Source organism: Macaca nemestrina, chromosome 3 (genome assembly GCF_043159975.1).
Source record: "Macaca nemestrina isolate mMacNem1 chromosome 3, mMacNem.hap1, whole genome shotgun sequence".
In the NCBI taxonomy this organism is placed as follows: Eukaryota; Metazoa; Chordata; class Mammalia; order Primates; family Cercopithecidae; genus Macaca; species Macaca nemestrina.
The window spans coordinates 49,956,482-49,981,786 of record NC_092127.1 but is presented as its reverse complement, the minus strand read 5'-3'; the positions used below and the strand labels follow the sequence as shown (position 1 = coordinate 49,981,786).

The 25,305-nt window shown below is 40.3% G+C and overlaps 1 protein-coding gene across 2 annotated transcripts; it reads left to right on the top strand.

Moving 5' to 3' along the window:
- The first annotated feature begins 1 nt into the window (after nucleotide 1).
- LOC105493263 (RAB33B, member RAS oncogene family) lies at nucleotides 2-24,378 on the top strand. 2 transcript variants are annotated; one of them, XM_071093017.1, is made up of 3 exons: nucleotides 2-134; nucleotides 377-644; nucleotides 21,126-24,378. In XM_071093017.1, exons 2-3 carry the CDS (start codon nucleotides 396-398, stop codon nucleotides 21,564-21,566), a joined length of 690 nt encoding a protein of 229 aa, XP_070949118.1. In that variant the 5' UTR covers nucleotides 2-134; nucleotides 377-395; the 3' UTR covers nucleotides 21,567-24,378. The 2 variants fall into 2 exon arrangements, with proteins under 2 accessions (XP_070949118.1, XP_011759089.1); XM_011760787.3 differs by lacking the exon at nucleotides 2-134 and having other exon boundaries at nucleotides 266-644.
- The last annotated feature ends 927 nt before the right edge of the window (nucleotides 24,379-25,305 follow it).

The window sequence follows — 25,305 nt, the reverse complement described above, 5'->3', positions numbered from 1 at the left end:
CAGAGGGCGGGAACGTTGGACGTGGCGGGGCTGGGTCAGCCAGGCCGTTGGGCCTGGGGCGCTCGGCTCAGCCTCTCGGCAGGCTAGCTTTCCGCGCCGCCATAAAGCCCCCGACAGGCCCCACGCCTGCCCAGGTAGACCGGCGCCAGCCCGAGTGACGCGTGGCGTGTGGCCACGAGCAGGCGGCTCAGTGCGGCAGGGCGGGCGGGCGCCACACCTGTGCGCGCGAGGGTGGGGCGGGAAGGTGCGCAGGCGCGCTCGGGGCTGGTGGGCGGTGGCTCGTGGGAAGTTGCGCAGCTGAACTGGCCGGCTGGGCGCGCGCGCTCGAGGTGGCGTAATCTCTCAGCCTTCCTGTGTCTCCTTTCCTCCGCCTCAGTTTGGGGCGGGTCGGGGGAATGGCTGAGGAGATGGAGTCGTCGCTCGAGGCAAGCTTTTCGTCCAGCGGGGCGGTGTCAGGAGCCTCCGGGTTTTTGCCTCCTGCACGCTCCCGCATCTTCAAGATAATCGTGATCGGCGACTCCAATGTGGGCAAGACGTGCCTGACCTACCGCTTCTGCGCTGGCCGCTTCCCTGACCGCACCGAGGCCACGATAGGGGTGGATTTCCGAGAACGAGCGGTGGAGATTGATGGGGAGCGGATCAAGGTGAGCGGATGGGGAACTGTTGGGGAGGATGGGATGACAGGTGTCCCAGCCCCACCGTGGGCTGGTCGCTGGCCCTGTGCACGGTGTGTGTGTGCTCCATTTTTTTCTCATGCTGATGAGATTGGAGTTGGGGATTGGAAGGATTCATATACTGCAAACTTCTGAGACACTGTTTTTCAGACTTCAGTGTGCATGCGATTTCCCTGGGGATCTAGTTGTTGAAAATGCACGTTATGATTTGATAATCTCGCGGATGATGCAGGTGCAGCTAGTCCGTGGACCACACTTGAGTTCAAGAGTGTAGGGTTTATCTACCGACCCATTGACTGTGTGTCATGTGCTGGGAGTCAGTGAAATATGAACGAAGGAAAAACAGTGACAGTTCGCTAGCATGGAAAATTCATTTAATCTGTAATAGTTATTAAACATTCATTTGAGCAGTGCCTTAGGTGTTGTGGAAGTAAAGCTCATTGCCTTTGAGGAAGTGCTTAGGTATTCTCTTGCATACAGTTTTGCTATGGTAGTTTCTGTATGATACTGATTTTAGAAAAATCTGTTTTCCTGCAGAAACATTCTGTATGTGATAGTTCCTACTCAGGTTGCCAAAAGCATTTCTCACGATGCCACCTCAGACACACTCCTAATTCTTTATTCCCTTTAAGTCGTTATTGAGGGTCCCTGGTACTGGGAACACTGAGTGACAGTAATAGTGGAGAAGGTAGTATAGGCCCCAGGGCAGGTTTGAGGTTCTGAAGGGTTGGAATGCAACAGTGAAATGAGGATCAATGACAAGGCTTAGGCCTCTTGATGGTATAAACCTTAGACACACCTTCATAGCAAGCCACCACTAAATGCCACCTGTTGATGCCACTCCTTAAAACGTAGGTGGAACTACCCTGCCTTATACCACTGCTTTAAATCAGAGATCATCTTTACCTCAGTCTCTTGGTGGGGAGTGGTGGGAGAACAGGCTTGCTTCAGACATTCCTACCCTCATATCTTTGAGGCAAGAACAATTTATTTTTCAGTTCCCTAATCATCGACCCCCACCCCAATGGGTTATACTGCTAATGATGGTAGAGGTGAAGTAAGCAGAGTTAAAAGAAATTAACCTTTCTTTGGTGCTTTTGTCTTTTAATTTTTCACATTCGTATTTCATGTCCCATATGAGCCCTCAGTGGTGGTTTTGGGGGTGCTTTGGATTAGGGAGTTTAGAAAGATTTGTATACTTGCAGAAGAAAAGATAGAATAAAAGGCTAAATATTTTTCACCAGAATTAGGTTTGGCCCAGAAGCCTTTGGGGTGAAAAATAATGGAGCTTCTGAAGTTTGAAGGGAGTTCAGTTTGGGAGAAGCAGGGAATCTGGGAAGTACGTGGGCTTTGGAGCCCCACTAACCTGGATTCAAATCTGAACCTACGAAAGGGTAGGAATGGGCTGTGTGTCCTTACTAGGGTGACAAACTTTGCCCAAGACCGTCCAGGTTTTGAAACTGGGTCTCACATCCCGGGGACTCCCTGTATTGAGCACACCAAAATAGTTGGTCACCATGGACCTTAGGCAGATTCTTTAACCTCTCAGAGTCTGTTTTTTTCTTCTGAAAAACTGGGATCATAATACCTTATTAGGCTTCTGTGAGGATCAGATGAGGGCATATATGAAGCACCTGGTTCATAGTTGGTACCTTTAAAAAGATTCTTTGTCTTTCCTGGTGGCTTAACATTATTTTTCCTATTTGCCACCATTAGTTCTGCAGTTGTACACCCAAAGGTGAAAGCAGAGATAGTGGAGGGCATACGTAGACAGCTAAGGGGAGAAATATTTCAAAAACAAAACAAAAACAAAACGGAAGTAGGAAATTCTTTCAAAAGTGGAGAGAATGAGGGTGGGGGAGGAGTTGGGATTTGAGGGCCCTTTTTCTGTTCCTGGGTTGCTGTTTATACTTAAAGATCACAGACGAATCAGGTGCAAATTTAAGAGATAATAGTATTGAAAAAATACAAAGCATGTGCAGTGTATAAAGTCAATTACCTAACTACTGAGGTGAGTGCTGGCAGTGATAAATAAGACAGAACCACAGGTATGACAAATCTGGGAGCACAGAGTTGATAATTCTGATTGGGAAGAGCAAGGAGAAAATATTTTTGGGGGGATTACTTCTACCGAACTTTAGCCTAACCTGTTATATTAATGTGGACTTGGATACTGAGATTGTTTTTCTTCTAAAGCCCTAACCATTGATTTGTGCCACCAGTGGTGAGACTTGAGATTTTTATTGTGGTTAAAATGACTACAGACATGTTCTGAGGTTTCTATAGTAGGAAAAGATATAGCTGTGTTGGGCATTTTTTTTTAAACCACAGAGCTTAATTTTTTTTAGTGCCCTTTTTTTCTAAAACTGAAAAGTGATATAAAGAGCTTTATTCTGTGTGCTGCTTCTGCTGCTTTTCTGTTAACCTGTAATACATCTGAAGTGCTGCTGAAATGTTCGTATTATGTCTTTGGAAAATTGTAGCCTGATCTAAAATGACATTTTTCCTAGTTTTTCATCTTAAAGCTGGAAAGGTCTATGTTACTTTACTAGTAAAATGCCATTCTAGACATTATTTGTTTGATAAAAATGAGATATTGTGTTAAATGTTTTGATAATCGTGGACTAGAACATTTTCAGAAAGCATGACTTAACGACAGTGCCCTTTCAGAATCTGTTAAAATGTTTTATGAAACGTAAGAAAGCCTATATCTGCTAATCCGTTCCTAAGCAATATGTGTGTGTAATTGAAAGAGGAAAATCTTGTTTGCGAAATTTCGGAAGTCGAATAAAATTATAAAACTAAATTCCTGAAATAAAAATACATTAGGCTTTTAAATTGAGACTCCTAACTCTAATCCTTATGCTCCTTCCTCGTGTGTGTATCCCCTTCATGACTAATTGTATTCCTTTTGCACAGTCATTTTCCAGTAACAGACACACACCAACCTATTAAAGCCTGGTGTTGTATTTAATCCAGCCTCCCATTAGAGGTCAGCAGTTCCTACTTGAACATTTTAGTCACTTACTTTTTTGTAGCGGTGGAAATGAAATGTTCCCATGTTAAGTGCAATTTAGTTAATATTAACATATTAACTAAAGGAAAATAATCAGGACCTCTCCCCACACTGGTAAAACAAATATTTAATGAGTAATTGCTGGAAAGAAGACATTTTGATAAGCACAGAGAATTATGATACAGTACAAGGGTTAGCAAACTATGCTTGAGGGCCAAAAATGGTCTGTTGCCTGTTTTTACATGGCCACAATCTAAGAATGATTTTTTATATTTTTTAATGTTTAGGGAAAATATCATAAGATTTCATGACACATGAAAATCATATGAAATTCAAAATTCACCTAGGTTGTACTGCTGTAATCCTTCTTATCCTTGTAGTGTCACCCCTCTCCTTTGCTCTCTGAGTCCAATTGGTTTTCCACCTGCACACTTTCTGTTAACTGTCTTGTCTTCAACATTCTAGTTCAAGTCCTTTTTTTAACCTCTCTTTGAAATGTTGGAGCAGCTTAACAGTTACAGCAGCTCACCTGTTCTCCCAGTCCTCAATTAATCTATTTTGTACATTGTTGCCGAAATGCCAGATTAATGTTGTACTTCAAAGAGATTTATCTCCCCTGACTCAAGTGCCCTGGGTGGTTCCCCATTATATTATAAAATTCCAGCTGGGTGTTGTGGCTTGTGCCTGTAGTCCCAGCTACTCCAGAGGCTGAGGTGGGAACATTGCTTGAGGCCAGGAGTTCAAGGGTACAGAGCACTATGATCGAGCCACTCCAACAGAGCCAGATCCTGTCTCTGTCTAGCCCCCCCTACCTTAACACTTTTATTTTAGGTTCAGGGGGTACATGTGCAGGTTTGTTGTATAGTTAAATTCATGTTACGGGGCTTTGGTGTACAGATTATTTTGTCACCCACATATTAAGCATAGTACCAATAGGTATTTTTTCTGATCTTCCTCCTCCCACCTTCCACCCTTCAGGAGGCTCCAGTGTGTGTTGTTCCTGTCTTTGTGTCCATGCGGTATTTGGTTTTCTGTTCCTGCATTAGTTTGCTTAGGATAATAGCCTCCGGCTCCATGTTGCAACAGAAACAACCCCATTAAGAAGGGGGCAAAGGACACGATCTTGTTCTTTTCATGGTTGCATGAAAAGTGTTCATAGTGTTCCATGGTATGTATATACCACATTGTCTTTATCCCGTCTACTATTGATGGGCATTTAGGCTGATTCCATGTCTTTGCTATTGTAGATAGTACTGTAATGAACATACGTGTGTAGATGTCTTTATGGCAGAATGATTTATGTTCCTTTGAGTATATACCCAATAATGGGATTGCCGGGGCAAATGATAATTCTGTTTTTAGCTCTTTGAGGAATCACACCACTTTCCGCAGGGGATGAACTAATTTACACTCCCACCAGCAGTGTTGTCTTTTCTCTGCAACTTTGCCAGCATATGTTATTTTTTGACTTTTTAATAATAGCCATTCTGACTGGTGCGAGATAGTATCTCATTGTGGTTTTGATTTACATTTCTCTAATGATTAGTGATGTTGAGCATTTTTTCATATGCTTTTTGGCCACGGGTATGTCTTGTTTTGAAATGTATCTGTTCATGTCCTTTGCCCCCTTCTTAATGGGGTTGTTTCTATTAGGAACAGATCTCCTCTCAAAAAAAAAAAACAAAAAAAACAAAACTTGCAGCCAGCCGGATTCCAGTGGCTCACACCTGTAATCCCAGCACTTTGGGAGGCCAAAGATCACTTGAGCCCAGAAATTCAAGACCAGCCTGGGCAACTTAGTGAAGCCCCATCTTTACCAAAAATTTTAAAAAATTAGCCAAGTGCAGTGGCATGCACCTGTAGTCTGAGCTGCTCAGGAGGCTGAGACAGGAGGATTGCTTGAGCCCAGGAGTTGGAGGCTGCAGTAAGCCATGATCACACCATTGCACTCCAGCCTGGGCAAGAGAATGAGACACTGTCTCTTAAGAAAAAAAAAAAGTCTCCTCACACCTTCACTCTACTTCCTTCTATGAACTTTTTTAGCAACTTACCTGAACGTTTAGATGATCTCTATCTCATTTCGTACGTACCTGTCTTACCTCCCTTATTAAGTTTTATTCAGGGCAGAATCCATGTCTGGTAATTTCATAGACTTCTTCCAATGTCTAGTTCAGTTTTTTTTTTTCTTTTCTTTTTTTTTTTTTTTTTTTGAGACAGAGTCTCGCTCTGTCGCCCAGGCTGGAGTGCAGTGGCCGGATCTCAGCTCACTGCAAGCTCTGCCTCCCGGGTTCACGCCATTCTCCTGCCTCAGCCTCCCGAGTAGCTGGGACTACAGGCGCCTGCCACCTCGCCCGGCTAGTTTTTTGTATTTTTTAGTAGAGACGGAGTTTCACCATGTTAGCCAGGATGGTCTCGATCTCCTGACCTCGTGATCCACCCGTCTCGGCCTCCCAAAGCGCTGGGATTACAGGCTTGAGTCACCGCGCCCGGCCTTTTTTTTTCTTTTGAGACAAAGTCTTGCTCTGTTGCCCAGGCTGGAGTGCAGTGGCACAGTCTCAGCTCACTGCAACCTCCGCCTGCTGGGTTCAAGCAATTCTCCTGCCTCAGCCTCCCAAGTAGCTGGGATTACAGGCGCCTGCCACCACACCTGGTTAATTTTTTGTATTTTTAGTAGAGACAGAGTTTCACCATGTTGGCCAGTCTGGTCTCAAACTCCTGACCTCGTGATCCGCCTGCCTCGGCCTCCCAAAGTGCTGGGATTACAGGTGTGAGCCACCACGCCCAACCTAGTTCAGTTCTTAAACCACGTAGTAAGTATTCAGGGAAAAGTGTTGAATATATAGAGGCAGAGAGATCAGTTGATAGGGTGCTCTGGAAATCCAGAATTGAGGTGACAGGGGAAAATAAAGGAGTGATAAAAGAGGTGTTTTGAAGATAAAGCCAAAGGCTTCAGTGACTGGCTTTTGGTGATGAGAAAGAAGATGACTAGATGAGTGAGGTTGAGTCTGGGTGATGGGAGGTAGGTAGTGGAGCTACGGGGGACTACGTGAAACATCGAATTTGGACGGGCTCTGTAACATTGTGTTTTAGTCATGTGTTTATTGAGGTGGTCCTATTTCAAATGGAAATATCTGATTGGCAGCTACAAATACCGGATTGGCACACAGGAGAAATAATTATGCACATGAAGTTGAAGTTTGGAAGCACAGATAGAACAAAATGTAGCTAACATGCCTAGAGAGAAGAGTAGAAATTTTGTTAAATTTTTTTATAGCATGATGAAGATGACATTCAGTGAATGCTGTGTAAATATAAAATATCAATTAGGTTACTTATCCTAATTTTTGTTCTGTGTTGATCTTCATTAAAAGTAAATTAATGTTTATAAGTCAAAAAATATATTATATGAAATCACCTTGTACCCTATCTTAAAACAGAATCAAATTGATACTTTATTTCTTAAAATGTGGTGTTGGTGGTTGGAGAGATACCAAATTGATTCTCTTGATTTGATTTGATTTGCATTGAAATTCAGTGAATGAGAATATGAGCAATTAAGGTATCTTAAGAATGCTCAGGAATCTTGTGATCTCGTAGCTCAGAAACTTTTGGGCAGTTGGGTTTGGTCTGAAAAAGACTTTGAATTGCTAGGATTTGGTCCTGGGGCTGGCACAGCGTAAGTAATATACGTTATCACAGACCCAGGCCTTCCTACTATCTGAAGGATCCCAGGAACCAGGTTAGAATTCCTATTGTTCTTCCACCCTGATTTCAGAAGCCTATGATTCTCTTCTATCACTTCTTATGAAGATGGCAGCATTGGTGTGTACATTCAGAGGTGGTGAGAAGAGAGAGAATTACTTCTCTGGAGTCAGTGGTCAAGATCTCTTGCTTTGGATACTGTGTGAGGACTCTAAGAAAATTAGTTTAAGCAAAAAGGTAATTTATTGTTTCACGTAACTAAAAAGCCTAGAAGTAAATTTCTCTGTCTGTCAGTTCCAACTACAGTCCTACATGCCCATTTCTTTTTTTTTTTTTTTTTTTTTTTGAGGCGGAGTCTCGCTCTGTCGCCCAGGCTGGAGTGCAGTGGCGCGATCTTGGCTCACTGCAAGCTCCGCCTCCCGGGTTCCCGCCATTCTCCTGCCTCAGCCTCCCGAGTAGCTGGGACTACAGGCGCCGCCACCACGCCCGGCTAATTTTTTTGTATTTTTAGTGGAGACGGGGTTTCATTGTGTTAGCCAGGATGGTCTCGATCTCCTGACCTCGTGATCCGCCCGTCTCGGCCTCCCAAAGTGCTGGGATTACAGGCTTGAGCCACCGCGCCCGGCCCTACATGCCCATTTCCTAAACTATGGTAGTGACAGGGAGTGCGGGGGTGCGATGCTCTGATTGTTCAGACGTAGGTCACACGCCCTCTCTGGGAGCCAGTGGTTCATGTGAATGGAAAGCAGGGGAGGGCTGATTCCCAAGGAAAATAGGGTGCTATTAATAGAAGGGAGAATGAGGGTTAGGCTGGAGAAACAACATGCATTCTCTACAGAATCAGGTAGTCTAGGTTTAAATTCTGGCCTTAAGACTTACTCATTTTGTGGCCTTGGGTGAATTACTTAAACCTCAATTTCCTCATCTGAAGATTGGGTAATTATTACATAGGGTCGTATATATTAAAATAAGAGCATGTAAAGAATTTAGCAGAGTTCCTGGAGTGTACTTGGAATGTGCTAAGCCCCAAATCAATAATAATAGTTTAAGAGTAAATGCTTATTCCTTCAGGAGAGAGATGGTAATGGGAAAAAAACAAAACAAAACAAAACAAAAAAACAGTGAAAGAATAGGGAGAGAGGATGGATAACCAAGATTACTGTTCCAAATTGTGTGTATTTTTTTCCTCTAAGGCAATAACTAATTGAAAAAAAAAAAAGATGAGCCCATAATGTTGCAGAAGTTAGCCCAGGTTTTAAGATTAAAACAGCCTCTTGAAAGGCTGAGTGACTGGATCAAAGTTATACAAGTTGGTAACTGTACTGGGAATACAGGTCTTGCCTCTGTGTCCTTTCTCTCACCGCTTGCTCTCTTCCTTATCACCATTATTATTCTGTAATTAATCCTTCATTTAAAAAAACTTTTTGACCGGGCGTGGTGGCTCATGCCTGTCATCGCTTGAACCTGGGAGGCAGAGGTTGCAATGAGCTGACATCATGCTACTGCACTCCAGCCTGGGTGACAAAGTAAGACTCCATCTCAAAAAAAAAAAAAAAATTCATGCATATGTATACTTCCTTTATATAATACTTCATAAATCTCTAAATTCCAATATCAAGTTTTAACAAAAATGGCAACCTAGCTACTGCTAAATCCTAATAGTAGATTGTTGTTCATGACAGCTCTTTTGGTAGTTTTATTATCCAAAATGAGAAATGATCTGACTTTAAATTGATTTAATACTCTTTTTGCTTGACTTAAAATGTTAAAGGTTTTAATCCAAATTTTCCATCCCTAATTAGCGATCAAATTTCCTTCTCCCCTGTTTCTTCAAAGAACACATTTTTATTCTTTCACGTGAAAGATCATCTATATAAGAACAACATAAGAGCTTCTGTTAACATTTTAAGTTGTAAAACAACATCATAACTGGTATTAGTAACATCTCAAGAGAACTTTTTGCTTTTTGTATGTGGAGTAGAAATTTGTGCGTCTGGTGTACGGAATCAAATGGCAAATCTTTGAAATAAATTTTAGGTTTCTGGAATCTCTCTCAGCCTCTACTGGTTCTGAGTGCTGCCAATTCATGTATTGGTCTGTGTTCACTTAAACCCTGTTAAAATTTTAAAATAAATAAATTTTAGCTTCCTAAGAAGACAAGTAACAAAGTTTTGTGACTATTTGAAAGGAATCCTGCCTTTAAAATGAAGAATTTGGGCCAGGCGCCATGGCTCACGCATGTAACCTCAGCACTTTGGGAGGCCGATCAGATGAGCCCAGGAATTCAAGACCAGCCTGGGCAACATGGAGAAATCCCATCTCTACAAAAAACACAAAAATTAGCTGGGTGTGATGACACACTCCTGTAGTCCCAGCTGCTCAGGAGGCTGAGGTGGGAGGATTACTTGAGCACGGGAGGTGGAGGTTGCAGTGAGCCAAGATTGTGCCACTGTACTCCAGCCTGGGCGAGAGGGAGACCCTGTCATAAAAAATATTTTTTTTTGAGATGGAGTCTCTGTCGCCCAGGCTGGAGTACAGTGGCGCGATGTCGGCTCACCACAACCTTTGCCTCCCAGGTTCAAGCGATTCTCCTGCTTCATCCTCCCCAGTGGCTGGGATTAAAGGCGTGTGCCACCAAGCCTGGCTAATTTTTTTGTATTTTTAGTAGAAACAGGGTTTCACCATGTTGGCCAGGCTGGTCTTGAACTCCTGACCTCAAGTGATCCACCCACCTCAGCCTCCCAAAGTGCTGGGATGACAGGCGTGAGCCACCGCGCCTGGCCAAGTATATATTATGTTGTCTTTATAATGTTTAAAATGGGAATAAGATTGGTGTGAGCACATATTAGCCATTTTTCCTAAGATATTTAAGTATTAAATTGGGAAAAATTTCTCTGAAAATATTCCCTAATTTAACATTTACCAGATGAAAGCATCTCACTTCCTTGGGTCCAAAAGTGTCATTTTCTCTTCTTTTTTAAACATCATAAACCATTCCACTCATAGCTAAGCCTCAAGAGTTTTCTAGGCTTTGCTTTTTGCCTACTGTCTGTCTGTCTCCTTCAAAGTTTTCTCTAGCCTTTTATGGCCAACAGTTTTTAATCAGTTGTCCTGTCCTGTAATGGCTGGGTCTCTCGCTGCTCCTTTCCTGTCTTCTCATCTCAGTGTGCAGGCCTGGAAGGCAGCAGGCAGCAGTAGCCCTAAGCCTTCCCATCATTTAGTTATTCCGTAGGAGAAATTTTGAAGCTTCTTTTTAAATATTCCTTTGTAAATGCCTCATCAATTATTAGTTACTTTTATGGGTCTCCAGTAAAGTGTAAAGAGTTATGTCAGGCTGGGCATGATGGCTCATGACTATAATCCCAAAGCTTTGGAAGGCCAAGGCAGGAGGATCACTTGAGCCCAGGAGTTTGAGACCAGCCTGGGCAACCTAGTGAGACCCCCCGCCCCAGTCTTTACAAAACATTAAAAACATAGCTGGGCCTGGTGACACTCGCCTGTGGTCCCAGCTACTCGGGAGGCTGAGGCAGGAAGATTGAGCCTAGTAGGTGGAGGCTGCAATGATCCATGATTGTGCCACTGCATTCCAGCCTGGGGGAGCTGAGTGAGACCCCGTCTCAAAAAAATAAAAAGAAAAAAGGGGTAATTTCATACCTCTCTGTTCTGGAAGACTTGATATGATTAGAAAGCAGAATTTTGAACAGGATTGATGGGAAGAGGAATATTGTTTTTTTGTTTTTGTTTTAGTTATTATACTTTACGTTCTAGGGTACATGTGCACAATGTGCAGGTTTGTTACATATGTATACATGTGCCATGTTGGTGTGCTGCACCCATTAATTCGTCATTTACATTAGGTATTTCTCCTAATGCTATCCCTTCCCTCTCCCCCCACCCCACGACAGACCCCGGTGTTTGATGTTCCCCACCCTGTGTCCAAGTGTTCTCATTGTTCAGTTCCCATCTATGAGAACATGTGGTGTTGGTTTTCTGTCCTTGCAATAGTTTGCTCTGAATGATGGTTTCCAGCTTCATCCATGTCCCTACAAAGGACATGAACTCATCCTTTTTTATGGCTGCATAATTCCATGGTGTATATGTGCCACATTTTCTTAATCCAGTCTATCATTGATGGACATTTGGGTTGGTTCCAAGTCTTTGCTATTGTGAATAGTGCCGCAATAAACATATGTATGCATGTGTCTTTATAGTAGCATGATTTATAATCCTTTGAGGATATACCCGGTAATAGGATGGCTGGGTCAGATGGTATTTCTAGTTCTGGATCCTTGAGGAATGACCACACTGTCGTCCACAATGGTTGAACTAGTTTATAGTCCCACCAACAGTGTAAAAGTGTTCCTATTTCTTCACATCCTTTCCAGCATCTGTTGTTTCCTGACTTTTTAATGATCACCATTCTAACTGGTGTGAGATGGTATCTCATTGTGGTTTTGATTTGCATTTCTCTGATGGCCAGTGATGATGAGCATTTTTTCATGTGTCTGTTGGCTGCTTAAATGTCTTCTTTTGAGAAGTGTCTGTTCATATCCTTTGCCCGCTTTTTGATGGGATTGTTTGATTTTTTCTTGTAAATTTGTTTCTTTGTAGATTCTGGATATTAGCCCTTTGTCAGATGCGTAGATTGCAAAAATTTTCTCCCATTCTGTAAGTTGCCTTTTCACTCTGATGGTAGTTTCTTTTGCTGTGCAGAAGCTCTTTAGTTTAATTAGATCCCATTGGTCTATTTTGGCTTTTGCTTTTGGTGTTTTAGTAGTGAAGTCCTTGCCCATGCCTATGTCCTGAATGGTATTGCTTAGGTTTTCTTCTAGGGTTTTTATGGTTTTAGGTCTAACATTTTAAGTCTTTAATCCATCTTGAATTAACTTTTCTGTAAGGTGTAAGGAAGGGATCTAGTTTCAGCTTTCTACATATGGCTAGCCAGTTTTCCCAGCACCATTTATTAAATAGGGAATAGGAAGAGGAATATTGTTTAGTCAGTCTCATCTAAAAACAAAGGGTTTTCTTAAGGTTAAAACTTCTTTTTTTTTGGAGACAAGGTCTCACTCTGTCGCCCAGGCTAGAGTGCAGTGGCACGATTATGGCTTACTGCAGCCTTGATCTCCTGGGCTCAAGTGATCCTCCTACCTCAGCCTCCTAAGTAACTGGAAACACAGGTGCATGCCACCACTCCCAGCTCACTTTTTTTTTTTTTTTTTTTTTAAGAGACAGAGTCTTACTGGTAGAAACAAAGTAGAGACAAGGTCTCACTGTGTTGCCCAAGCTGGTAGAGACAGGATCTCACTGTGTTGCCCAAGCTGGTTTCAAACTCCTGAGCTCAAGTAATCCTCCCACCTCAGGCTCCCTAAGTGCTGGGATTACAGGTGTGAGTCATTGCACCCGGCCTGGGGTTAACATTTATCATTACCGCTTACATTTCTTGAGGACATCCACAGTTCTTTGAGGCAGGTCTAAATTCTGTGTAATCATTTTTTTTTTTTTTTTAGTTTGTTTTTATAAATGACATGCATGTCTGTTAAGGAAAATAGAAAAGTAGAAATAAAGGGAGAAGTCACCTTGGAAACAAGCATTGTTAATATTTTGGTATATTTCCTTTTTGTGTGCTTTTTATTTTTTATCTTGTGAATATAATTTGCTTAAAACATAAGTCATTTTTCATTAATGAAGTGATGCTTGAACATCTGAGTTACAGAAAATGTTATTAAAAGAGAAAAAAATCAGCTCTAGTTCCCTTGGATAGCTTTTATATAGGTCATCCAATTTATTACCAAAATATCTTTCTAAATGCTAAATATAGAATTTCAAGGGTCTTTTCCTTTTTTGTTTGTTTGTTTTTTGTTTTGTTTTTTGTTTTTGAGACATAGTCTTGTTCTGTCACCCAGGCTAGAGTGCAGTGACGCGATCTCAGCTCACTGCAACCTCCACCTCCCGGGTTCAAGCGAGTCTTGTGCCTCAGACTCCCAAGTAGCTGGGACTATAGGCACATGCACCATGCCCTGCTAATTTTTTGTATTGTTGGTAGAGACGGGGTTTCGCCCTGTTGACCAGGCTGGTCTTAAGGAACTCCTGAACTCAGACAGTCTGCCCGCCTCAGCCTCCCAAAGCGCTGGGATTACAGGCGTGAGCCATCATGTCTGGTCTCAGATATATTTTATTTGCAGATATTTTCTCCCATTCTGTGAGTTGTCTCTTCACTTTGATAGTGTCCTTAGAAGCACAAACCTTTTTTTTTTTTTTTTTGAGACAGGGTCTTGCTCTGTCGCCCAGACTGCAGTGCAGTGGCATGATCTCAGCTCACTGCAGCCTCTGTCTCCCAGGCTCGAGTGATTCTCCCACCTCAACCTCCCGAGTAGCTGGGACTACAGACACCTGCCACCACACCTGGCTGATTTTTGTATTATTAGTAGAGATGGGGTTTCACCATGTTGGCCAGGCTGGCCATGAACTCCTGGACTCATGTGATCCGCCTGCCTTGGCCTTCCAAAGTGCTGGAATTACAGGGACGAGCCACTGTGCCTGGCCCTCCACCCACCCCCGGCATTTTTTTTTTTTTTTTTTTTTTTTTTTTTTTTTTTGAGAGACAGGGTCTCCCTATGTTGTTCAGACTGGTTTTTTTTTTTGTTTTGTTTTTTGTTTTTTAATGGAATATTTTGATTTCATTTTTAAAAATTTTTTAAAAGTTTTTGTGGATACATAATAGGTGTATATATTTATCAGGTACATTATATGTTTTGATACAGGCATGCAATGTGAAATAAGCCCATCATGGAGAATGGGGTGTTCATTCCCTCAAGTATTTATCCTTTGAGTTACAAACAATTCAGGTCAGATGCAGTGGGTCATGCCTGTAATCCCAGCACTTTGGGAGGCTGAAGCAGGCAGGTCGCTTGAGCTGAGGAGTTTAGACCAGCTGGCCAACATGGCAAAAACCCATCTCTACAAAAAAATAAAAAAATTAGCCGGGTATATTGGCTCGCACCTGTAGTCCCAGCTACTCAGGTGACTGAGGCAGGAGGATTCCTTGAGCCCAGGAGGTCGAGGCAGCAGTGAGCTGAGATCGTGCTGCTGCACTCCAGCCTAGGCAATAGAGCAATGTCCTGTCTCAAAAAAAACCAAAAAACAATTACATTAAGTTATTAAAAAATATACAATTATTATTGACTATAGTCATCCTATTGCCTATCAAATAGTAGGTCTTATTCATACTTTCTATTTTTTTTGTACCCATTAACCATCCCCATCTCCCCTACCCTGAAACCCCACTACCTTTCCCAGCCTCTGGTAACCATCTTTCTACTCTCTATGTTCATAAAGTCAATTGATTTGATTTTTAGATCCCACAAATAAGTGAGAACATGTGATGTTTGTCTTTCTGTGTCTGGCTTATTTCATTTAACATAATGATCTCCAGTTCCATCTATGATGTTGGAAATGACTGGATCTCATTCTTTTTTTGTGGCTGAATAGTACTCCATTGTGCATATGTACCACATTTTCTTTATATATTCATCTGTTGTTGGACATTTAGGTTGCTTCCAGATCTTAGCTGTTATAAATAGTGCTGCAAAAAACGTAAGAGTCCAGATATCTCTTTGATATACTAATTTCCTTTCTTTGTGGTATATACCCAGCAGTGGGATTGCTGGATCATATGGTAGCTCCATTTTGAGTTTTTTGAGGGACTTCCAAACTGTTCTCCATAGTGGTTGTACTAATTTACATTCCCACCAACAGTGTAGGAGGGTTCCCTTTTCTCTACATCCTCCCCAGCATTTGTCATTGCCTGTCTTTTAGATACAAGCCATTGTAACTGGAATGAGATGATATCTCATGGTAGTTTTGATTTGTATCTCTCTGATGATTGTTGGTGTTGAGCACCTTCTCGTATACCTGTTTGCCATTTGTATGTCTTCTTTTGAGAAATGTCTGTTCAAATCTTTCGCGCATTTTTTATTAGATTATTAGATTTTTTGCTATAGAATTTGAGCTCCTAATATATTCTGGTTATTAATCCCTTATCAGAGGGGTAGTTTGCAAATATTTTCTTCCATTCTGTGGGTTGTCTCTTCACTTTTTTATTTACTTTGCTGCACAGCAGCTTTTTAACTTGATGTGATTCCACTGTCCATGTTTGCTTTGGTTGTCTGTGCTTGTGGGGTAATGCTTAAGAACTCTTTGCCCAGACCAGTGTCCTGAAGATTTTCCCCAATATTTTCTTGTAGTAGTTTCATAGTTTGAGGTCTTAGATTTAAGCCTTTAATGCATTTTGATTTGATTTTTGTATATGGCGACAGATAGGGGTCTAGTTTCATTCTTTTACATGTGAATACCCAGTTTTGCCAGCACCATTTATTGAAGAGACTGTCTTTTCCCCAGTGTGTTCTTGGCAACTTTGTCAAAAATTAGTTCACTGTAGGTGTGTGGATTTGTGTCTGCATTCTCTATTCTGTTGCATTGGTCTGCAGGTCTGTGTTTATGCCAGTATCGTGCTGTTTTGGTTACTACAGATCTGAAGTACAATTTGAAGGTAGGTAATGTGATTCCTCCAGTTTTGTTCTTTTTGCTTAGGAGAGTTTGAGTTATTCTGAGTCTTTTGTGGTTCCATATAAATTTTGAGATTGTTTTTTCTATTTCTGTGAAGAATGTCACTGGTATTTTAATAGAGATTGCATTGAGTCTGTAAATTAATCTGGTACTATGGACATTTTTTAACAATATTGATTTTTCCAATCCATTGACATGGAATATTTTTCCATTCTTGTGTGTGTACGCCTTAATTTCTTTCATCAATGTTTTATAGTTTTCATTGTAGAGATCTTTAACTTCTTTGGTTAATCCCTAGGTATTTTATTTTACTTCTGTTATTTTGTTATTTGTTTTCTGGTTGTTTTATAGTCTTCTCTTCCTTCCTTCTTTCTTTCCTTCCTGTCTTCCTCCAGTGAAGGTAATTTTCTCCAGTGATATGATTTAGTTTCTTGCTTTTTATTATTTGTGTATCCATTGTATATTTTTTGGCTTGAGGTTACCATGATGCTTGCAAATACTATCTTATAACCCATTATTTTAACCTGATGTATTAGTCCATTTTTTATGGTGCTAATAAAGACCTGAGACTGAGCAATTTAAAATAGAAACAAGTTTATTGGACTTACAGTTCCATGTGGCTGGGGAGGCCTTTACAATCAAGGCAAAAGGTGAAAAGCGTGTCTCACATGGCAGCAGACAAGAGAAGAGAGCTGGTGCAGGGAACTCCCCTTTTTAAAACCATCAGATCTCTTGGGACTTACTCGCTGTCATGACAACAGCACAGGAAATACTTGCCCCCATGATTCAGTTACCTCCCACAGGGTCCCTCCCACAACACATGGGAATTCAAGATGAGATTTGGGTGGGGACACAGTCAAACCATATCACCTGATAACAGGTTAACACTCTTTATATAAACAAACAAAAAACTAATAGAAACCGTATGCCTTAACATCATCCTTCCCACTTTTTAACTTTTTCTTGTTTCTGTTTATATCTTATTGTATTGATTATGTCTTGAAAAGTCATCATAGTTATTATTTTTGATTGGTTCATCATTTAGTCTTTCTACTTAGGATAAGAGTAGTTTACACGCCACAGTTACAGTGTTATAATATTCCGTGTTTTTCTGTGTACTTATTATTACCAGTGAATTTTGTATCTTTGAGTGATTATATATTGCTCATTAATGTCCTTTTCTTTCTGATTGAAGTGCTGCCTTTAGCATTTCTTGTAGCAGAGGTCTGGTATTGATCAAACCCCTCAGCTTTTGTTTGTCTGGGAAAGTATTTCTCCTTCATGTTTGAATGATATTTTTGCCAGATATACTATTCTAGGGTAAAAGGTTTTTTTCTTCAGCAGTTGGAAATATATCATGCCAGTCTGTCCTGGCCTGTAAGGTTTCCACTGAAACATCTGCTACCAGACCTATTGGAGCTCCATTGTATGTTATTTGTTTCTTTTCTCTTGCTGCTTTTAGGATCCTTTCTTTATTCTTGACCTTTGGGAGTTTGATTATTAAATGCCTTCAGGTAGTCTTCTTTGGGTTAAATCTGTTTGGCGTTCTATAACTTTCTTATACTTGAATTTTGATATCTTATTCTAGGTTTGGGAAGTTTTTTGTATTATCCCTTTGAATAAACTTTCTATCTCTGTCTCTTTCTCTACCTTCTCTTTAAGGCCAGTAGCTCTTAGATTTGCCCTTTTGAGGCTATTTTCTAGATCCTGTAGGCATGCTTCCTTGTTTTTTATTCTTTTTTCTTTTGTCTCTTCTGTGTATTTTCAATTAGCCTGTCTTCAAGCTTGCTTATTCTTTCTTCTGCTTGATCAGTTCTGCTGTTAAAGGACTCTGATGCATTCTTCAAGAATCTCTTCATTGAATTTATCTGGTAGTGTTCTGAATTCCTTCTCTGTGTTATCTTGAGTTTCTTCAAAACAGCTATTTTGAATCCTCTTCTGAAAGGTCACATATGTGTTTCTCCAGGATTGGTCCCTGGTGCCTTATTTAGTTTATTTGGTGAGGTCATGTTTTCCTGGATGGTGTCGATGCTAGTAGATATTCTTCTGTGTCTGGACAGTGAAGGGTTAGGTCTTCACTGTCTGGGCTTATTTGTAGCTGTCCTTCTTGGGAAGGCTTTTCAGACATTTGAAAGGACTTAAGTGTCATGATCTAAGCTGTATCTGCCTTAAGCGTTACCCTAAACCCAGTAACACTGTGGTTCTTGAAGACTTGTAGGGGTACCACCTTGATGGTCTTAGACAACATCCAGGAGAATTCTCAACCAGGCAGAGACGCTTGCTCCCTTCCCTTTCTTCCAAACATACAAAGTCTCTCTTTCTCTCTCTCTGTTCTGAGCCACCTAATACTGAGAGTGGAGTGACACAATCACCCCTGTGACCACCACCACTATGACTGCATTAGGTCAAAGTCTCCTTTACTTTTGCCTCTGCACTAGGTCTAGACTGTACTAGACCTGAAGCCAACATAGCAATGTGTCTCACCCAAGGCCTGCTGTAACCACTCCCTGGCTACTGCCTGTGTTTACTCAAGGCCCTAGGACTCTACAATCAGCAGGTGGCAAAGCCAGCCAGGCCTGTGTCCCATCTCTTCAGCGTGGCAAGTTTCTCGAAGTCTTGGATTGGTCCAGAAGTGCCTTCCAGAAGTCAGGGACTAGAGTTAAAAATGTTAGAAGTCTACTTGGTGTTCTGTTGTACTGTGGCTGAGCTGGCACTCAAACTGCATGACACAGTCCTTCCCACTCTTCCCTCCCCTTTCCAAAGAGAGGAGCTTCCCACCTGTAGCTACTGCCACCCCAGGCCATGAGGAGTACTGCCAGACTACCACCACTGTTCCCTTAAGGTCCAAGGGCTCTTAAGTCAGGTTGTCATGAATGCTGCCTGGTCTGGGCCTTACCCTTCAGAGTAGTGGGGTCCCCTCTGGCCCAGGGCAGGTCCAAAAATGCTGTCCAAGAGTCAAGTCCTGAAATCTGGGACCCCACAGGCCCCCCTGTGGCCATGCTGGTACTTAAGGTACAAGACAAAGTCCCCTTTACTTTTGCCTCTGCTTTTCTCAAGCAGGAGTTTTGCCCTATAGCCGCCACAGCTAATTACGTGCTGAGTCTCACTTGCAGCCAGCAAGTCTCAGAGGTTCACCCAAGGCTGTCAATGTAGTGCCTGGGTATGGCTGCTGGTTTTTCAGGGCCCAGGGGCTCTTCATTTAGCAGTGATGAATGCTGCCAGGATTGGGTTTTTTCCTTCAAGGCAGCAGGTTCCCTTCTGCCCAAGATGTATTTAGAAATGTCATCCAGGAGCTAAGGCCTGGAATGAGGACCTCACAACTGACCAGTGCCCTATCCTGCTATGGCTGAGCTGGTATCTAAGATCAAGACAGTGTCGTCCCCACTCTTCCCTCTCCTGTCCTGTCCTCTCATCTCTCCTCTCCTCCTCAAATGGAAGGAAGTGGTCTTTTTTGGAGCTGTGAGCTGTGCAGCCTGGGGTTAGGGAAGGGGTGATGGCAGCACTCCCTTGGCTGCCCCAGCTGGAGTCTTAGTGTGTCTCCTGCCTGCCTCAGTCCACTGTCTCTAGGCCTAGTTTAGCACTAAGACTTGCCTCAGAATTGCAATGCTTTTGGCCTAGACTGCCTTTCAAGTTTACTTGGAGACACAGAAGGCAAGGTTTGTGGGAACTCATGTTTGGACTGCTGGGATTGGTGGTTCCCCTTTGGCTGGGGCTGGGTTAAATGTTCCCTCTGTGGGTAGACATCAGCTGAGTTTGGCCGGTTTTCCTTTTTGCTCTAACAAGACAGAACTGAGTTCAGTACCTCACAGTTGCTGTGTTCTCTTTTTCCCAGTGCCCAGAGAAGCTCTCTGTACCACACCGCTGCTGCTGGGGGTGCGGGGAGTGGGTGTTGGCAATTCAGGACTGTTTTTTCTATCTCTTCAGTTCCTTTTTCAGCAGTATGAAGTTAAAACTAGGTACTATGAGTGCTCACCTGATTTTTGGTTCTAATGAAGTTGTTTTTTTTTTGTTGTTTTTTTTGTTTTTCCTGTGTAGATAGTTACTAACTTGGTGTCCTTGTCGGGGAGTTGGGGGCATGATAGGTGGAGCTTTCTATTCTGCCATCTTGCTCCACCCTCCAATTTTATTTGTTCAGGCTGGTCTTAAACTCCTGGGTTCAGGTGACCCTGATGCCTTGGACTCCCAAAGTGCTGAGCCACCATACTTGGCTGCACAAATATTTTTAATTTTGATGAAGTCCAGTTTATTTTTTTCTTTGGTTGCTTGTGCTTTAGATACCATATCTAAGAAACCATTGCCTAATTCAGGGTTACAAAGAGTTATAAAGTTTTAGCTCTTAAATTTAGGTCTTTGATCCATTTTGAGTTAAGTTTTTATATATGGTGTGAGGTAGGGATCCAGCCTCATTTTTTGCATGTTGTCCAGCACCATTTATTGAAATGACTAATCTTTCCTGCTGTTGCATTGTTTTGGTAATCTTGTTAAAAATCAGTTGACTATAGATACATGGGTTCATTTCTGGATCCACAGTTCTGTTCCATTGATTTATGTGTTTAATCTTAGGCCAGTTTCACAGTCTTGATTACTGTAGCTTTGTAGTAAGTTTTGACATCTATAGTTTTAAGCATTTTAATTGTATGTTGAGTGTTTTTATTCTTGCTTTTTTTCTAGCCTTCTTAAATTTTCAAGGGGGCCTGGATTTCATAGACATACACATACATGTATGTTTGTTTGGAGGCTGGATCTCATAACAACATCTTTCCTAGGTTTAATATTTTAAATTAGACTAGTGAAAGGTAAAGAGGAGTATATAGTAACCAAATTTACAGGAACTAAATGCTTAACATGTTAACACCTGATATATTTTTCTCAACATTTTAAAATAAAATTTTGAGGTATAATTTTATTTAAACAAATTGGACTTACAGAAATTTAGAAAATCCTGTATTGAAATATTTGTTCCGACACTTGTATTATAATTTAATTATGAGGTAACTGGTATCATGAAGTCTGGATCCCATAGGTAACACTGAAAAGACATTATGGAAGGGAGAAATCAAAATATTTTAAGTGACGAGATAATAAAGACAGTGCAAGATGATTACATTTCTTGATATGTATAATTTGAATGAGATTTTCAGTTTTCTTCTTTTTCTTCCCATTTTTAGATCCAGCTATGGGACACAGCAGGACAAGAACGATTCAGAAAGAGCATGGTTCAGCACTACTACAGAAATGTACATGCTGTTGTCTTCGTGTATGATATGACCAACATGGCTAGTTTTCATAGCCTACCATCTTGGATAGAAGAATGCAAGCAACATTTGCTAGCCAATGATATACCACGGATTCTTGTTGGAAATAAATGTGATTTGAGAAGTGCCATTCAGGTACCCACAGACTTGGCACAAAAATTTGCTGACACACACAGTATGCCTTTGTTTGAAACGTCTGCTAAAAACCCCAATGATAATGACCACGTGGAAGCTATATTTATGACCTTGGCTCATAAGCTTAAGAGCCACAAACCATTAATGCTTAGTCAACCCCCTGATAATGAAATTATCCTGAAGCCTGAACCAAAGCCTGCAGCGACGTGCTGGTGCTAAATAACAGTCTTTATTATATTACCTAATTTTGGCTAAAGAAATACTTTTCAAGTATGACAGTAATAAGTCATAAGATTTAATCTCAACTGTAATGGGTCATCTTGACACTTTGCTGTTTGTCATTGTCACACTTTTGTATTTTGTATCTACTTAAGTTTGTCACTGTGACAACACAGGAAAAGTTGGTTTTCAGGTGAGATTGAAAATGAAGCAAAGATAGGATGAATCTGAACATCTCTCCATCTAGAGCCCAATGAAGGAAGCTTCAAACGAGGACATGATGGAATAAAGAATCAGTAACCGTTCCATGTTGTGTTCCTAGGATTGGAATAAAATATTAAAGGTTTAGCACACACCTAATAGTATGTCCTTTAAATGGGAAGTGTTCTTAATAGGGTAAAAACTGGTATTTGCCTCTCCCCAGAGTACTTTTTTTGTTTTTTGGTAGAGACAGGGTCTTGCTATGTTTCCCAGGCTGACCTTGAGCTCCTGGGCTCAAGCAATCCTCCCACCTCAACCTCCCCAGTAACTGGGACTGTAGGTACTCACCACTGCATCTGGCCTTCCTTTGTTTTACTAACATATTTAGTTTTGTTATTATTGGTAGTTTTAGAGCTAACACTTTAGTTCCAGTGGGATAAGAAGGCACAGAATGTTTCCTGGTTCCCAGTCCATAAAGAATGACTTTTCCAAGAGTTCTAGATGTTTGATTTTCTAATTAATATTTATCAGATCTACAAAAATCATTGTTATTTTTAAAAGAGTTATTTGAGTTTCTTTCTTTCTTTTTTTTTTTTTTTTTTTGAGACGGAGTCTCGCTCTGTCTCCAGGCTGGAGTGCAGTGGCGTGATCTCGGCTCACTGCAACCTCCACCTCCCAGGTTCAAGTGATTCTCCTGCCTCAGCCTCCCGGGTAGCTGGGACTACAGGCGTGTGCTACCACGCCCAGCTAAATTTTGTATTTTTAGTATAGACAGGGTTTCACCATGTTGATCAGGATGTTCTCAATCTCTTGACCTCATGATCCACCCACCTCAGCTTCCCAAAGTGCTGGGATTACAGGTGTGAGCCACCATACCTGGTCAAATTGCTTTCTTACTAAATCCTATTAAAATATGCAAAAATAAGTCAGATTTTAAGGCAAATAAAGTGACATAGGTGCTTTATATTTTATTTTGGTATATTTAAACAGTGTAAAACTAACTGAAAGCATATGAAGAGTTGTAACTTGGGGGAAAATAGGTAAACATAGCTTCTAGCTAACACAGGAGACCTATTCTTACTTGGCCTTTAGTAATTTCAAGCGGTGTATCTGGTATGGTATCTCTTGCTCTCCCTTCAACTCCAATAAATTTAATTACAACTGCCAAGTTAACAAATGAACTTGCATTTGGATTGTAGCTGTGAAGGCACAACTCTAATTGCTATTAGTCTACATGTATTTCTGTAATAGTATTGTGTTGTATCAATTTTTAAGATATCTAAATTTTATGGTCACAAGAAGCTGTTCCTCCTCAGTATGAAAAATAAATTAGATATTGAAAAATGTCTGTCCTTCAGTGATGGAAATAATATTTCAAAAAGTTTTTTAACCTAAATACTTTTATTTTGAATTTAAATCTTTGCACATAAAATATAGCAAGCTTACATATTAAACTATTTACGTAAATGGAATGTAAGCCATGACTTTTAACCGAAGTGTTCACATTCACTAATTTTGATAGATTGCTGTCCTTAATAATTTTGGAGGAAATTAAGCCAAAAGATTATTGTACTTAAAATATTTTCAGAATGTGGGAAATCAATTAAAAATGTAATCTAATCTAGTTTAAGATTTTTGTTTAATCATCATGGTGGTCCTAACTGGATAATTTAAATATAAAGACAAGGTAATTCTATTAAATGAACTAACTGAAAATAATAATTATAGGAAGTGATTATTCCATTTTAAGTATTAGAACTCAAATTGGCTTTATTTGCATTTAGGGAGATCATTTTTGTTAATCATGCTGGAATTAAAAATTAAAAATTGTTTTACTTGTATCGAAATTAACCTTGATTTATAACTATTTTTGTAATAAAACAGTGACAGCTGTAGTAACTGTGATGGATGTAACAACTTTTTAAAGAAGGGAATCTGTTTATTGCTTTTCAAAATATTTTCTAAAGTTGGGGAAGAAAGTTTATAGACTTTCCAAGCACATTTATGGTTTTTTATTACTGTTATTATGGTTTTAAAAAGAGTAACTTTATTTCTTTTTGTAAGGAATTAGTAGTATCCTTCACAGTTCTGTGAAAGGACTTATTTTTTAACTTTAATATTTATTAGTTTTAAAATATTTGTATCTCATTTGTAACAATTTGTTTTAATTTTTTATATGTATGTTTTTATTTTTAAAAAGAACCTACCAGTTGAATGGGGATAAAGCTTTCAATATCTTAAAATATTTATAAAACAGTTCATTGCCTGTTGCAAATCACTTCCAAAATGATAGCTATCTAACAACTAATTATTAATTTTTAAGGAAAAAATCACACATTTTAAAAATCTGCAGAATTTATTTTAACTATGACCTTTAATTGAAAATAATTAAAATATCAGACATGTTTTGGAAAAGTCTTAATTTGAGAATACCAAAGGAAACTACCCCAGAATCTAATGTAGTTAGCTGTTAATAACAATGCATTATTGAAAGTATATTGCAAATACATGTTTCCTCATGAAATCTAAAGTTAAATAATTTTGTTGTGGAATAGTGTCACTGTTACATTTCCCCCATGAAGTTCAATAAACCAGCTTAGCCACAAAGAAATTGTGTTCTATTTCCTTTGTTTTGTTACTGGGTAGAGTATAAAATAAAACAATCTTTTTTTCCTCCTGGTTTCCAGATAATGTTATATATCTGATACACTTAAAAACAACAAAAAGCCTGCAACCCATTGGAAATTTATTTTCTTGTGTACATTTGAGGTTAAATGTATACAAGAACTTCAGGAAAAAAACTTAACAGAGTATTAAAATTAGCTGATAACATAGCTTTTGCATTTGTGTGGTTTAGTAATCCAACTTTTTTTTAGAATACTTCGGTGCAAAAAGCAAATGGTGCAAGTGGGGTTGATGTGTATTTAGAGGTAAAAGCATTTAACAGAATGAATAATATAAAAAGTATAAGAAAAGAGAACGAACAACATCTCAGGTATAAGATTGTAGTTACTGATTTAGACCCCATAGGATTAGGGATGTGGGGGGCTCTGATGTTGATTCTGCTTCCCCTGGTCAGTTTATTTTACGTATAAGTTACCCTTGTTGTGTTCAAACACAAAATTGACATTATTCATAAAAGACTGCTTTCTTAATCAGATATTAAGAAGTTGGTCATGTCTTTTGGGAGCACATTTGCTACAGCCCGTGTGGCAAGGGGGAATGCATTTGATTTGTTGGAATAACCTGATTTATCAAACATTTAAGAAGTATGGGTCATGTGTTCTCTATTTGTGTTAGTGGAGCTACATAGACACTGTCCTTGAAGAACTTAAAAAACAGTATATGAACAAATGGGAATTCTACAATATAATGTGATCAGTGTAATCAAAGAAGCATCTACAAAGGACAATGAACCACAGAAAATGGAGTGGTCTTTTGACTTGGATATGGGAGCAGTAGATAATCAAAAAGCTTCACAATGAGTGGAAGCATTTTTGCAGCATCTCAGGGTAAATGTGAGGCATTCTCCATGTAA